Source organism: Thrips palmi, unplaced genomic scaffold, assembly GCF_012932325.1.
Source record: "Thrips palmi isolate BJ-2018 unplaced genomic scaffold, TpBJ-2018v1 HiC_scaffold_15, whole genome shotgun sequence".
NCBI classification, from domain to species: Eukaryota; Metazoa; Arthropoda; class Insecta; order Thysanoptera; family Thripidae; genus Thrips; species Thrips palmi.
Window position 1 is genome coordinate 5,740,777 of NW_023144624.1, and position 15,413 is coordinate 5,756,189.

General features: G+C 58.9%; 1 protein-coding gene across 1 annotated transcript; it reads right to left on the reverse strand.

Annotated features, from left to right (window-relative positions):
• Positions 1 to 7,101: 7,101 nt before the first annotated feature.
• On the reverse strand, positions 7,102 to 11,865 carry LOC117641569 (extracellular serine/threonine protein kinase four-jointed). The gene has a single exon (XM_034379024.1). It carries the CDS (start codon positions 11,449 to 11,451, stop codon positions 9,952 to 9,954), a length of 1,500 nt encoding a protein of 499 aa, XP_034234915.1. The 5' UTR covers positions 11,452 to 11,865; the 3' UTR covers positions 7,102 to 9,951.
• Between the last annotated feature and the right edge of the window lie 3,548 nt (positions 11,866 to 15,413).

Sequence of the window (15,413 nt, forward strand, 5' to 3'; positions counted from 1 at the left end):
CGGACCCAGTGGGGCGCAGGGCGCGCGTATTAAGGGTGGAGGTGCCTCTCGGTATGAAGGCTCCCATAATTTATGAGCCCAGAAAGGGGGGAGATTCTTCTTTGCGGCCATAAAAATGATGGTCACCAAACAAACCAGTCCATCCACCGGACCATGCGGCCGTGCCCGGGCCGTCCGTCCATCGGATGCTGCCGAGCGGCGAGTAGAGTCCGAAGGGTCGGTCGGAGGCAGCCGAAAACACCCGAGCGTTCGACGGCACCCGAACGGCCGGACAGCCGAACCACACGCGGCGCAGGACCAGGGGCCAGCTCAGCCAACGGCAAAACGTACCCAGATCGGCCGCCGAAAGAGTCGTCGGGAGTGTTGTCGTGGTTGTGGTCATGGTGGTCGACATCATCGTCGTCGTCCCGGCGAGAGGCTACGCAGGCTACGCAGGCTACGCAGGCTACGCAGGCTACGCAGGCTACGCAGGCTACGCAGGCTACGCAGGCTACGCAGGTGTACGCAGGTGTACGCAGGTGTACGCAGGTGTACGCAGGTGTACGCAGGTGTACGCAGGTGTACGCAGGTGTACGCAGGTGTACGCAGGTGTACGCAGGTGTACGCAGGTGTACGCAGGTGTACGCAGGTGTACGCAGGTGTACGCAGGTGTACGCAGGTGTACGCAGGTGTACGCAGGTGTACGCAGGTGTACGCTGGAGTACGCAGGCTACGCGTGGGGGGCGTCCGTAAAGGCCCCGCACGCCTGGGTGGCTCGGCGAGTCTCGGCTAGCGGCTCGTAAAAATTTCCCAACAATCGAAAGCCTGAAAACAGCGCGGATTAACGGGACATTTAGGAGGAGCCGCACCAGCCGCGCCCCGGCGACTATAAAAGCGAGGTGTCACCGATAGCCCGTCTCTCTTTCTTTCTCTCTCGGCCCCTCGGCGGCGCGGCGCGTCCTCGTCGCACAGCCTCGTAAAATCTATGGCGGGGAGGTACGCCCCGGTGGAACGCCCCGTCCGAACGCCCCGGTGGTACGCCACGCACTCGGGGCGGCGGCATTCCGCCGGAGAGAGCCGGACCCAATTCGACCAATCGCACCCACAGGTTAGGTTTTTGGACTTTTACGGGAAACGAGTGTGAGCGCGGACGGGGGGAAACCCTAGCAAGCGGCCGCCGCCAGCGCCGCGACGACACCATGGACGCATGGGACTTTTGGAGCGAACCGGTTGCGGCGCGGAGATTTAGGGTTGCCACCAGCAGGGTCAACGTCGCGGGGGCGCGGCAACGCTAGGGTTGCCACCGCCAACAAGCACGGCGCAACGAGCAGCAGGCCGTGCGGCGGCCCTCTTTGGTCGTCGGCGACCTCGCCGGGGACACATAGCTCATCCGCTAGACATGGCACAGTTCGGCCCTGATTGGTGGACGCGGATTAAAATGCTCGTCCGTCTCCGTCACCGCGTCTCTTGGACGTCCGTTGGACGATGAGCGACATGGAGGCCCCGCCGTGTCCACGTCACTTCCACGTCGTTGTGTCTGCAGTTTATTGATCCGTCTGTCCGCTGTCCGCCCGTCCGCGTCGTAGGGCCTGGCCCCGCCCGCCCCGCCCGGCGCGCCGAGGTCACGGGGAATCGCAAAGTGACGTAAGAATCAGGTGTCTGGCAAATCACGCACGCACCAGCGCACCAGCGCGCCCGGCGGGGCACCCCGAAACTTCCTCCCTCATTTATGCACACGTAATGAAACCGACTCGAAATTCTTGCTCCGCGAACGATAGTGATAAAATATCCATCCGAATGCGTCGCGCGCGCGGCCGAGTCTCTGTCGGGCAGCCCCGGCCAGCCACTTGCAATATTCATAATGATGAGGCTCCCCCGAAAAAATGAGCAAGGCAGGGGGGATAAAAGCCAGGCAGGTTATCCGCAGAAACAGCCACTCAAACCTTGTTATTGCACGATGGCGAGTTACACGGGCTAGAAACGGCCGGGACCGACACAACCAGAGAGGAAAAAAACGGAAAGGAATCGTGGATCAAAGTGATTGACCTTTGGCCCGTCCCGCCGCGTCCCGCAGCCATGGCAGCCATGGCCCGGGGCGCGCGTGCATGTCCACATCACGATAAAAATGCTCGTGGAAATACACAGACACACAAGCGGGAATTATTCAGCGGCACTCACACACACACACACACACATCAGGACTTTGGGGATCACGACCATCACAAAACGCAATTCATTGTGTTTGTGTGTGTGTGCGTGCGGGAACGGGCGTGTGAGTGTGTCCGTGCTCTACCGGGAAGAAATCGAAAACGCTTGCCCGGGGGCAGAGGCGGCACCTAAACACTTGGCCAATACAGACAGGCCGGCCCTGGCCGAGGCCCTGGCCCTAGGCGGCTGGGGGCGTGGACGCCGTCCTCGACGCCGTCCTGGACGCCGTGCTGGACCTCTCTGTGGAGCCGGGAAGCACTACGGCGTCACGGCGTCGCGTTAGAAGGAGCCCAATTTGAACGGCACCGCGGCGCGTGGAGGGCAGCCGGCGTGGGGCGTGATAGAGGGGGGGAGGGGAGGTGGAGCGGACCCACAGCGATGATGACAGGGTCCGGGCCGCCCCGCCTCCACTTGGTGTGCTTTCAGTAATCATTATTTGGACGAAAGGTTCGCGTGCCCGGCCTGGCCGCGGCTGGCCGAGCAGGGACTCCTAGGGCCGCTCGGCGCGTGTGCCACTCAGAGAAAGCGGGGGCGGGGCTGCCTGCCCGCCTGGACCCGCCTAGGGCTGCCCTGTGAACGGGCTCGGAAAGGGGCGCAGCGTGCGACACCGTGCATGCACCCCGCGGGCTGGGCAGCACCTTCCAGGTTAGACCTGTCTGGTTAGACCTTCCAGGTAAGACCCTCCAGGTTAGACCTTCCTGGGTAAGCATTCCTGGTCAGGCGTCCAGGTTGCTCTAAAGGTTGCCCTCCAGGTTAGACCTTCCAGGTTAAACCTTCCAAGTTAAACCTTCCAGGTTAAACCTTCCTGGTTAAACCTTCCAGGATATGCTTTCTAGGTTATGCTTTCAATGTTAGGCCTTCCAGGTATGCTTTCCAGGTTATGCCTTCCAGAGTTAGGCCTTCCAGGCCGGCTGGGCCTTCCAGGCGGGAACAAGGGACAAGCATGTCAAGCCAATAAGACAACGCGGGACAAACTGGACAAGCTGGACTGGACCAGACGCGTGGCGTGGCGCGGTGTGGCGCGGCGGGCCCCCATCCGACGGGTCGGAGCCCCGGAGAGTCCGGAGAGGGCCGGGAGAGGGGCGCGTCCGTAAGGCAAGGACGGCGACGGCGCCACGGGACACGCCGACCACACCGTCCACGCCGTCGTGTTGGCACAGCCTGGCCTGGCCTGGCACAGCCGGCCGGCACGACGTGCTGAGCAAGACTCGCCTCTCAGTCAAAGGCACAGTGTCGGCTCCAAAACCAGGGGGAACAAACAGAAAGTTGCGAATATTTTGATTGTTAATTAGAGATAGTTTCATGAGGTTTGGTAGTCGAGTAAAACCTAGCCTTGCACGAAACGGGCGTCACCTTGTTTAGAATAAACAGTGACTCCACCTTTTCAACGGCGTACGCCCGAGAGTGCTACCTAGGGATTTAGATATTAATCACTCGGAGAGGTGGCATCTGTTTATTGCGGCGATCAGCCACGATACTATACACGGAGTGGAAATCCACTTTTCATATTGGACTCTGCTATTATATCGGTGGGCTGTCATTTTTCATGCGTGGTGGCGCTTGTAGTGTGTGGGCCGAGGCCGAACCTCTGTCTGTGGCGGCTAGCCGGGGCTCCGGCGTGGCCAGTTACGAGGACCTAACCGCCCTGGGGCCAGCCGCAGCCACACTGGCGGCACCGGCAGCTCTGGCAATGCCCAAACATCCACTGCCCGGCCCTGGCCGGCCAGAGCGATATCATTTTTGCCACTACGTATAATTACCGCACGACGCCACTGAGGCAGAATGGGAGAAATTGGGGAAGAGAATGAACCTATACACCCGTAGAAATACTCCGCTAAAAAAGGGAATGTTCTGTCAATCAAGCAGGGTCTTCTTCTTCTTCTTCTTCTTCTTCTTCTTCTTCTTCTTCTTCTTCTTCTTCTTCTTCTTCTTCTCTGGTCGAATTTGCTGCGGGGGACCGCGGCGCGGCTCGGCGTGCGATAGAGCCGCGTATCTGATGCTATGCAAAGAGCCAGACGATAAGCGGGCAGGGGGGAGGGGGGGGAGGGAGCGTCCGAGCGGACGGACGCAGCAATTGGCTGCAGGCGATGGCAGGGCCTGCGCCTTGCGCCTGCCTTGCGCCTCGCACCGCGCCAGCACCGCGCCAGCACCGTGCATGGCAGGCAGCAGGTGTATGCAGGACTATGCAGGGAGTGCCGGCTATGAACACGGTCAAATTGCCTCCCGGGGCTTATGCGCCGCGCTGCGCCGCGCAGGGCCGGACTGGCCCTTTGAGAAAGCGCTTGCTGCGGGAAAAGTGCGCGCCCCGCGGCAAAGAAAACCCCCGCACGCGGCATAAAAAGGAAAAAAGGCCGTTGCGAACAGGTTGCCTTTCCAGAAAGCCAGGGCATCTGGTGCGCACGGATTTCAAGCGTGTACAGAATTTTTCGCTATTGCCGCCGCCATCGGCCCTTTCACTTTTTTTCAGCGTTGTGTGCCTTCCCTTCTCCGGGCGATGCCAGTTGGTACCCCTGCTTCCTTTCCCCCACCAAAATCGAGACCCGCGACGTTCCCCAACCGACCAGTCAAGCAGTCCCGTCGAAGGCACCTCTCCCCCCCCCCGCACCGTCTCCGTTTTTTATAGCTCCGAGCGATGTTCTGACCCCAAAAAAGCGGCGCATCGCGGCAAGTTGCCGGTATCTAAAACTACCCGCGCGCTGGGGGGAACGGACTGCTCATCGCAACGTGGAAGTGTCGAGCGAGTCTCCTGGAGGGTTGCTGGGGCTGTAGGGACATTGTTGGCTCTGTCCCTCTCGCACTCGTGGGGCGCCCCGAACGGACGCGAGAGACACAGAATGCTGTTCGGCTGGCTGGCCACGCCACTGCCACGCCACTGCTCCGCCGCTGCTACGCCACCGTGTGCGATTCGGGCTCGTCCTAATGAAGAGCTCGTGCGTCCAGTGGCGCCCGGTGGCCATGCTTGTTTATAATTAATGGTCCCGGTGATCGCGTCAAAAACATTGCTCATGTCCCTCTCGCGCGCTCTCTCTCGCTCTCCCGCTCGGACTCTCTCAGCGGCCGTGCTATTTTAATAAGGAAATTCGGTTAATTAAATCAAGGGGCTCGCCGGGGGTGATCCATCATGGGCGAGTTTAGCGACGCGCGGCCCAGCGTCTGGCCAGCGTCGCCACCACGAAAAAAATAAAAACAAAAGCAGCACGAAAAGGGGTGGGGGGACTTTTCCGTTTGGAAACGATTAGCGGACTGTTGTTGGACCGGGCAGAGCACCGCGGTGAAACGTGAGCTTGGAGCGCGGCCTGAATCTGATAGACATTGATACCAAGAGTCGGAAGCTCGGCGTAGCCAAGGCGTAGCTCAGCTTACGCCGAGGTTCAAATACCCGTGGACTCGAGCTTGAAAGCGACAAAAACCGTGGCTGGAGGCCATAGGATCGAACCCGAAAAGTAGCCTTTCGACCTTAAACAAGCTCCTTTCCTCGCGGTCTATTGAATTTCATTTTATTTTTCGCCCAGCGTACCGACAGTTTCCCTTGAATTTGGCAGAATTGACCATAGTCCAATCCACGCAACTTTGTCCACGGGAGATCTCTCTTATTTTTTGCCCGGAAGTTGTCTGGCTCGCGGTGCAGACGCACGCGTCACATCTGATAAGCCAGCAGTGCACTTTGCACCGTAGTTTTGATCGGTGCTGATCTGATTAGGCTCAGTGACGCGTACAGTTTTTTTTACGGCGTGCAGCGAGCTTCGCGTCCGGATTTCAGAGTTGGTTCAAAATTTAGCCGATTATCCCTCGCAGCGCTCTAAATTTTGCAGTGTACAATCATATTTTTATATTTCTTATATTTCTTCCGTTGCAGGCGGGACATCTTTTGAGGGAGCGAGCTCATATTTTAGAGGCCATAGAGCGCCGCAGCGCCGCCCGGCTGGCCGGCCAGGTGCGTGCGCGCCGAGCGCGCCGAGCGCGGCTAGCAGACGACGCGTGGGCAGTGACACGGGAGAAGGACCGGCAGGCCCAGAGTCTGTCCCTCTCGCACCTGCACGGGACGCCCCACGAGTGCGAGACACACAGAGCGACGGAAACGACTCTCTGTCCGCAGCCCGGCAATAGCAGTGCAGTGGCAAGTGCAATGGCAGCCTCTGATTGGCCACGCGGCCGGGCGCGGCGGCGAGAAAATTGGTAAGTGGTGATGATTGTAGTGTGGCTGCAAACTACCGGGTGCGCGGTGCGGCTCCTGGTTGGCTGCCCCGCGCCGCGCACGGCCGGCCCCCTCATGGAGCCCCATGGTCCCCCATGGCCCTGCAGGCCTGCAGCTCGCTGTGTCCACTGCATGTTGTTTGCACGGCGACAACACACACCGCCAGGAAAGGCTCGGTGCACGCCTTTCTTTGCACCTCGCTTTTCGAGGCTGGCTGTACGCTTTTTAATGAATGGCTCACTCTGTTGGTCGGATCTGCCGGGGAGATTTCAACGCAGGGGACAGTCAGAGGTTTGGGCGTTTTGGCCGCGGCGCATCTCTTTTAATGCTCTAGCTGCAGCTCTCACGGGGATTGGCGCTGTTTGATGTTCTTTTATAGGGGCGCGTATATCACATTATCTCGGGCAAGGCCCCGTTCCGTTATCTTCCTAAACAGCCGCCCCCCGCCAGTGTAGGAGCGTGTGAACTCAGCAGTGTACTTGGTATGCTAAAACAGCGTGCGCTGCGTGTCGGAAGGGTGAGGCGGAGTCACGAGGTGTCTGAGGGCAGCCGCAGCGTGTTCAACAAGACTTAAGACTTGCCGACAAAATTAAACTGCCTAGAAGTTAGCTTCTCTTTCATTTACCATCTCAGTTATCGTCCTGTTAAGTTTTTCTCTCGACTCAGTGTATTGAGATTCATTTTCAAAAAGGGTTGAACACATTGACGTAGATGGATAGTTTCAATTAAAATGCTTTTATTTTTTTCCATTCTCTTTGGATATTGACTGAAGACATTTCACATACCACAAAACAATTCATTCAATAAAAACTGATACACATATATGCTCGTCTTACAGCATTACGTCGGGTGCGCATTTCCAGCCACACCATAACACATTTACAGGCCTCTTTTTACAGAAATTCGTATGTACAATTTTAAAATCTTGATAATGATGCAGTGAAAACTCAACGCCGAGCCAACGTAATACTATAAGATGAGCTGACGTCATCAAAAGAAACCATTCAATTATAGACTGATACACTGAAGGCAAAAAACATGGCAATAACATAACAAAAGAATGACAACAAAATCAGTGCACATAACAAGAACGAATTTTCAAACAGACAGAAATAAACATTAACTTGCACAAAACATTTCGTTGGACCTCATGATGACAATGTGGAAATAAAACATGAATCATACCGACTAGCATCATAATGGATTTGTGAGAAATTTGACAACAGAAACGCTGATTACTCTCTATTTTGTACATGACAAAAGTGAATGCATGGCGCACTGATCAAACGAACTTAAAACCGAAATGACAGAAAAAGAGAAGTACAGCACACACACGCACACACGCACAACTACTGAGCTTTCTTTTCTTTCGGGACGTTTTATTATGTCGTCCGGTCAGCCTATAGAATCTGAAACTACTGATCCTAAGAGGTCCTTAAGAATTCCTAGAGTTAGGTCTCGTTTATGGTGTCATTGGTCGGTCGAGGGCCAAAGATTTCTCACAAATCGGGTCTTCGAGAAAAAAAGTAGCCCTGTACTAGAATCCTTTAATTTGCATTCATGGAGAGGGTTCCTACGTGGTACACAAAGTTTCGATAAAATGAATTGCCTTCGTCACAAATAAATACTATTCCTCGATTACTCTAAAAAAATATACATAACAACATATCTACAAGATTCAATTCTAATTTAATATCACATAAAATAAATAAGTCTGCAGGTAGATACGGATACCTCGGGGTCACGTGCGAAATTTTGCATTGCAACCCAGTTTACACCACAAAACAAACATTTCTGCTTGTTCAGGGACACATCAAAAAATACAATTTGAATCATTCTACTGCATGGTTTGTCATACAACGGCAGAAGATGAATCTTTCTGTAGTAAATAAATAGCAACTGTACAAGAAATACACACGAGATTTACAACAGTGTACAAATAAATACAAACAACATACATATAATTGGAACATCACAAAAAATCACAATGACTAAAGGAGTGATTCAATGAAAAATCACGTTTAGGCTAACAAGGGTCTCAACTCAAAAACACTCAAGATGACAGGTTCCAAGCATCATAAAAGCAGGTACTGGCACATGCCACATTTTTCAGTCAAAACAAGAGACTTTGTGGCGTGTTTTAAATTATTTCGGTGCACACTTTTTGAAAGCGAACTGACTGACAACCTCAGCCATAAAGAAAATGACACATGCCACGAGAAATCTGTAATGAATTCCTCAATGACATGCATCCTTTAGTACGATGCCGCAGAACATGCAAGATGCGACTAACCCGAGAATTGGAACAGGTCTCCGAGTTGAGTTCGAATCACAGTTTTATGACCCATGACAGTAAAAGAGCGCTCTTAATTTCCACGACAACAGATCATATTACCGGGCAGAAGGGGAAAGACGGCGAAACTCGGGAAAACAATGCATTATCAAGGAACAAGAGAATAAAAAAGGCCGTAAGCAGGCAGAAGTTACGACTGTCCTGACCATACATGAAATGCTACATTGCCAGCATGGAACCGTGCGTGCGCTTTGAGAACACGCAACAGCGAGAAAATTGATGCAAAGAAGACACGATCAAGCTTCCACGGTGTGCATTCGTTTTATTTCAGAGCTGCGGTGTGGCACAACAACAAGTTATGTCCGCCGTCTCCAAAATAAATGACTACCGAATTTCCAAGCTTGAACGCCTGCTGGAGCCAGCTGTGTGTCTCGAAATCAATTTTATAATGCAGAGAGTGAAAATCGACGGGGAAATTACATTCTTTCCAAACAAAGGCAGCGGGCATGATCAAAAAGAAAGAGAAAAAACTTGAAACCGTTTGAAAATACAAGCACAGAATACAGTTGATGGTCGTTAGTTATCGTCTGTCTGGTGGACGAACTGCCCGGCTGTCGGTCTATCGTCCAGCCGATCTATCCACAGGGCAGGGCTACCACTCCAGGCTCGTTTAAAAATTTTAACAGTCCTGCAGCCGGTCCAGTGATGCAAACACAACCAGCGGAACGGCGGGATCGAAAAGAGAAAAATGTCATTTAAAAGCAAAAACCGGCATTTCTATATGACCGTAAAATGAAACAAAAGTACATAACTTTTCTTTGAGATTGGCACTGGGACCATGTGGGACGGGCCCTCAGAGGCTTAGGAATGTGTTGGCCCGGGCTTGTAGGCTGCCCTGACGGACCTGCCCTGCCGGCCCTGCCGGCCCTGCCGGCCCATGTCAGACTGTCTGTCGGCCCGGCCGTCCGCCCGCCCCTCCGCCCCCTTGCCCCTTCGGGTCCCTGACGGTCCCTGGGTATGACGACCCACATATATGGTGATACCCTGCTGAATTTTGATGGCAGAAAGGGCGAAGGGACGATGACTCGAATGGCTTCTATACCTGGTCGATTGGTGGGGGTGTCACACGTGTAGGAGCGCCCATTCTAGCTGTCTACGGCCGCCATCCGTCTCTGTCACACCCACAGGCCTCACAGGCCGGCTAAGGCTGGCCCAGGCTGGCCGGCCGAGGGTGCGAGGGAGACGGTCGCGTGGGGGGCGTGGCGTGGCGCGGTCGTCACGCTGATGTGCGAGTCCTGTCACCGTAACGCGCCTCGCAGCGCTCCACCTGGCCCAGCACCAGGGCGATGCGCTCCTTGAGCACCTTGACATTGCGGGTGGGCAGCCCGGGCAGCACATCCCTGCCCTTGGGCTCGGCGCGGTAGAAGGCCTCGTGCAGCAGGTCGCCGACGTCGCCACCGCGGTGCAGTCGCCGCAAGGCGTCCACGGTCGGCCGCCGGAACACGCACAGCTGGTCCAGCAGCAGGCGGTGGTAGTTCTCGTACTTGCGCAGCAGCCTGTAGCCGTGCAGCAGGCCGCTCTCGTTGTCCAGGAACACGAGCAGCCCCGTGTTGGGGTCGCGAGCCAAGTTGTGCGCGGGGGCGTCCATCATGCCCTTGTTCCACTGCTGGTTGTAGAGGTTGTTGACCACGCGGTCCAGGTTGGCGGTCAGGTAGTCGAACACGACCAGGTCGGACCACTGCGCCAACTCGGTCAGCCCGGCCATGTCGCCCTCCACGTCCGGCGGGTGCAGGCGGCGGTTGGGCCCGCGCAGGGCCTTGGGGATGTGCGCCGGCTGCAGCGAGGGCACGAACCGCGTCAGCACCACGGGCTTGTCCTCGGCCCACTCGGCCACGGTGACGCGGTCGCGGACCTGCCCCCAGCGGGGGTCCCGCGTCCGCACCACGGACAGCGTGGACGGCGCCAGGTTGCGCAGCCCCAGCAGGTGGCCCAGGAAGAAGCTGAAGAGCTCGCCCTGGATCTGGTCCGTGTTCTGGCGGTAGCGGCAGCACGACGCCGTGCCCTCCGCGAACGTCAGCAGGCGGTTCTGCATGCGCCCGCAGCCCTCTTCCATCTTGACGATGGCCGTGGTGCGCGTGAACCGCCGCCACGCCTCCACCTCGGCCTCGGAGAAGCCCTTGGGCATGGCGTCCTCGACGGGCTGCCCCCAGTAGATGCCGCCCACCACCCTGGCGGCGTCCGCGGCGGAGGACGGCGACGGCGGCGTGGTGGCGTCCTCGGGGGACTCGCCGCGCAGCATGGCGACGACGCTGCTGTTGGACAGTGACGCCAGCACGGGCGGCGACGCCGCGAACTGCGACACGAAGGACACGCTGGGGAAGCGGGGCGGCGACGGCGTGGTGCTGGGCTCGCTGCGGCTGTCGTTGGGGGTGACGCGCCACTGGCGGCGACCGTCCTCGTCCTCGTCCGCGCGCACGTGGTTGATGGCCGTCACGTTGAAGGGGCGCGCGGCGGGCAGGATGGCAGCGTCGGCGTGCCTCGGCAGCACGCACAGGGGGATCATGACGCCCACCACCAGCCCCAGCGCGAAGGCCAAGGAGGCCGCCAGGAAGCAGAACAGGCTCCGGTACGACGTCGGCGACGTCCGCCGCTCGTGCCAGGCCATGACGGAGCGGATGGCGGCGAGCAGGTGTTGGCGGTACGCGAGAAGGTAGGTCTTGCTGGTGCGACGTTTGTCTCTGTCGGCGAAGGGCATCACCCGCTGATGCTCGCACATGTTACACTGTTAACCCATCGCGGCAGGGCACGGCGCACACACACGCACGCAGTCTCACGCACACACACGCGGGCACGACTCAAACTCGTTTCTACACTCGCCGTAGCGACGTACGCTGCCGCATGGCCTCCAGGCAGACACTCACACACACACGCGTGCGGGCGCACCAACTTCTTTTTCAACCTCCTTTCCTGCCTGTTTCACACACACGAGCACTGGTATCCGTTTGCTTTGGCTGGGCCGGCTAGGGCCGATGTCACTGAATCACACACACTGTATCCAAGGGGCGGCGGGTGACACTGCAGGCACGGGTAGCGCGAGGGACCGAGTGGCCGCGACGCCACAGCGCCAGGCTGGAGTGTCGTCGTGTTACGGTGCAGGACCGAGAGTGGCTGCACGGCCGCCTCCAAGCGTGTCTCGACACCGACTGACTGGACGAGCGGAGCGGAGCCGGAGCCGAGCCGAAGCCGGAGCCCGGAGCCGGAGCGAGGAGAGAGAGAGAGAGAGAACTGGAACCTGGAACTGGACGGACGGAGGAGCCGAGCCGAGCCGGGCCGGCCCGTTCGGCTCCAGCCGCATTGTGACGGCTCGGGCCGGCTCGGCTCGACTCGGCTCGACTCGGCTCGGCCTCGCTGCCCCGGCTCGGCTCGGCCGCCGGCACGGCTCGGCTCGGCCGCCGGCACGGCTCGGCTCGCACCGCGTTCGGGCCGCCAAGGTATGCGGCGGGCTGGGAGGGCCGGGCTGGAGGGGCTGGGGGAGCCATGTCCGTCCGAGAGCACCGCAGGAAGGGGCAGAAGATCGTGGGAGGGGGAGGGGAGGGGGGAAGGGGGGAGGAGGTCCTATATCCTCCAGCTATGGCCGGCCGGCCAGATCAACAACAGCAAATCATGGGCAGCAGCAACAACAGCAACACGCTCGGTGCACCGGACACTCGGCGGCTAGGTGACCGTCCTGGGTCAAGTTGAAACCAAGGGCGCGTCCGTCCCCGGCGGCCACGTGGGTCCGTTTGGTCGAGGCAGCGTGCGCAGCGTGCGCACTTGGTTCGCTATCGGACGCCGCGGCAGGTGCTCCACATAAGATGCAGTCGACGGACTCGACGGCAAGACGGCCAACTCGGCGGCCAGTTACGCCGATCTCGGCCTGCTCGGCTTGCATGCGGTGCTGTCGGATGCATGCACGATAAAGCCCGTGGAAGGGAGAAGGAGCGAAAGAAGAAAGACGAGGAAAAAAAATGATGGGGATGAATATCGGTCGGTCGGAGCGAGCGGTACGGCCCGGCCGGCCATGGCCCCGGGGGTGGTGAGTCAGGCCTATCGAGCTATCGATGCATCGGGAGCGATCGGAACGGACGGGCTTGATGCATTTTGGCAACGCAGATACGGTCTGCAGACGGTCTGCGGGCCCCAATGCTTGGCCTCAGCTTCTCAGCTCGGCCTCGGACTTGGCCTCGGACTTGGCTTCGGACTTGGCCTCGGACTTGGCCTCTGGCCTCGGCCGCGTGGCCGAGCTGTCACGCGCGTGTGCGTCCCAAAGCGATCCTCGCAAGCGGCAAATCAGTTTCCTCGTTGCTTCGGCCGTTGCGGCCGTTTCGGCTTGAGCCGCTTCGGCCCCAAGACGAGACGAATCTGCGCGCATGCCGGCCCAAAAATGCGCCACGTTCGCCGCTCGTTCCGTTCCGTCGTGCCGTCGTGCCGTCGTTGCCAGTCAGTCAGTCGCCGCGCAGGGCGCAGGCTGCACAGGGCGCGGGGCGGCGCGGGGCGGCGCGGGGCAGGGTGCATACCGCGCCGCACGCAGCAAACTCGCAGCACATTTGCACAATAAACCTAAAGCGCTGTAAATCACCTGGGCCTGCACGCGGCGTGGCGTGGCGTGGCGAGTGGCAGAGTGTCTGAGCTGACCCGCTGGGGCGTCTGCTGTCTGTTACATCACCCACCGCACTCTGCCCTTGCCCAGACACGCAGCCCTGCTCTGCAGAAACACACACACACACACGCGCGCGCACACACACACACACACACACACGCGCGCGCGCGCGCGAGCGTGCGCAGAGAGTCACAAACGCTGGAGAGATTGACATAGGAACCCTGACAACCCGGTGGCTGCTGCATCCTGTAGGAACCCTGTCGAGGCGTTTCTCTACGCATCTACAAATACCTGGACGCAGACAGACAGACCGACCCACACACACACACGTGGGGATATCAGAAAAACATGCATTATGCGACTACCGAATGGGTTGGCCCTCAAACGATACCGCTGCGGGTTTGATTTTACTCCATTTGTCCTGCAGGAGGTGGGGCCGTCCTTAGGGCCCCCTTAGGGCCGCCGGCTGGGCCTTGAATGGGGCAAAAGGACAGCCAGGCCACGCCCGGCCACGCCGGGCCACGCCAGGTGCGACCGTGTGGACCGGGTCCGGGGACCATCCGTCACAGTGGGGTAACAAAACGGTGAGGTAATCGGGGTGGACCGAGGTCGCCGTCGGCCGCCGTGGCGGAGGTCTTCTCGGCGGTGATGAAGGAGGAGAAGGAGGAAGAGGGATGCCCGCGGTGTGGCCGGCGGACTGGCGGTCCATCCCTGCGTGCACGTGCGACGACGCGACCCGAACTCTCGCGGCGGAAGTCTGCCCCGCCCTGCCCCACCCCGCCCTCCACACAATGCCCGTCATGCTCAGGGTTTCCCTCGGGGGTTGCGCGATTGAGGACGGCCAAGGGCGTAGCGGCGGGTGCGCTGGGGATTTCCTCCGCGCCTCTCTCCCGCGGCCGTCTCCGTCCCTCTCGCGCTGGCTGCCCACCCCGCCCGCCTCTCTCTCTCTCTTTCTCACTCGCACGCACGCGGGGGTAACGGTTCCAAGAAGGGCGGCGCTGTGCAGTGCCTTGGCAGTGCCGGCCACACCTATCCCCGCCCGCTTGCGCCTCTTCGCGCCACCTTCTCGCGCTGCTTGACCTTCTCTCTCACGCTCGCAGGGCGTGCCGTGTCGGTGCGAGGGGGACAGAGCGACTCGCCTGCGCGGGTCTAGGGCGAATTGCTGAGGACGAGGGCACCGCGTCGAACTGCTAACGGGGTCACAGCCCATTGGGCCTATTGAGTCCGCGAGTGACAGCGATACCTGTCGTGCTGTTGTCGCACGCAGCAAAAGGGTTCCTCATTGAGCGCGTCGCACGCTGTCCCGCCGCCGGCCTGGCGTCGCGTTTTCGGGGAAGGCCTCGCCCGACGCGGCCAATTTATTGTACGCCAATTGAAAACTCATTTTTCGCTTCGTCGAAGTCGCTCTGGCGTTTCCGTAAAACCCGATGCCGAAATGCGGCCAGCCCTGTCTTTGCTTTGTCTCCGCGTTCGTCGCCACGTTTGGGCGCATTTTCGGTTTCGGGCCTTTCGGGCCTTTCGGGCACGCGGACTCGGGGACTCGGAGCGCGCCCAACGCTGCACGAGTGTGGTGGCACGTACGCACGCCGGAAAGCGGACGGGACATTTCGCGGGAATGAATGCCATTCGCAATTAACGTTGCCCAATGAGCGGCGGCTCCATTTCACCGGAAAAATGCCGCCGCGCCGTGCTGACTCGACCACACCACTAGTATCTCACGGCGTGCGTGCGAGCGCGTCGAGACGCGGAGCGCAGTGTGGTGGCGTCACCGCGTCAGAACCAAGACGGAAGCTTCAAAGTTCGGGGATAGATTTCTCATAGCGGTCGTGCCGTCCGGGCCGCCGGGACCCTCTTGACGGTTTGACGCTCCCCGACGGCCCCTCACGCCTCCTCGCCAGTGTACCAGGCCGTACCAGTCCGCCCTGACAGCTGGCTCGCGGAGCTTGCGAGAGGTGGTGAACTCGGAATAAATAAAATAGGAACGATCCCGCGCCGCGCAGCCTTACGAAGGAAAAGAGGAGGATTTTTGAGTGACAGGCGAGAGCGAGAGCGCCGCGCGGGGCGGCGGGGCCGGCCGGTGCGAGAGAGACAGCGCCACC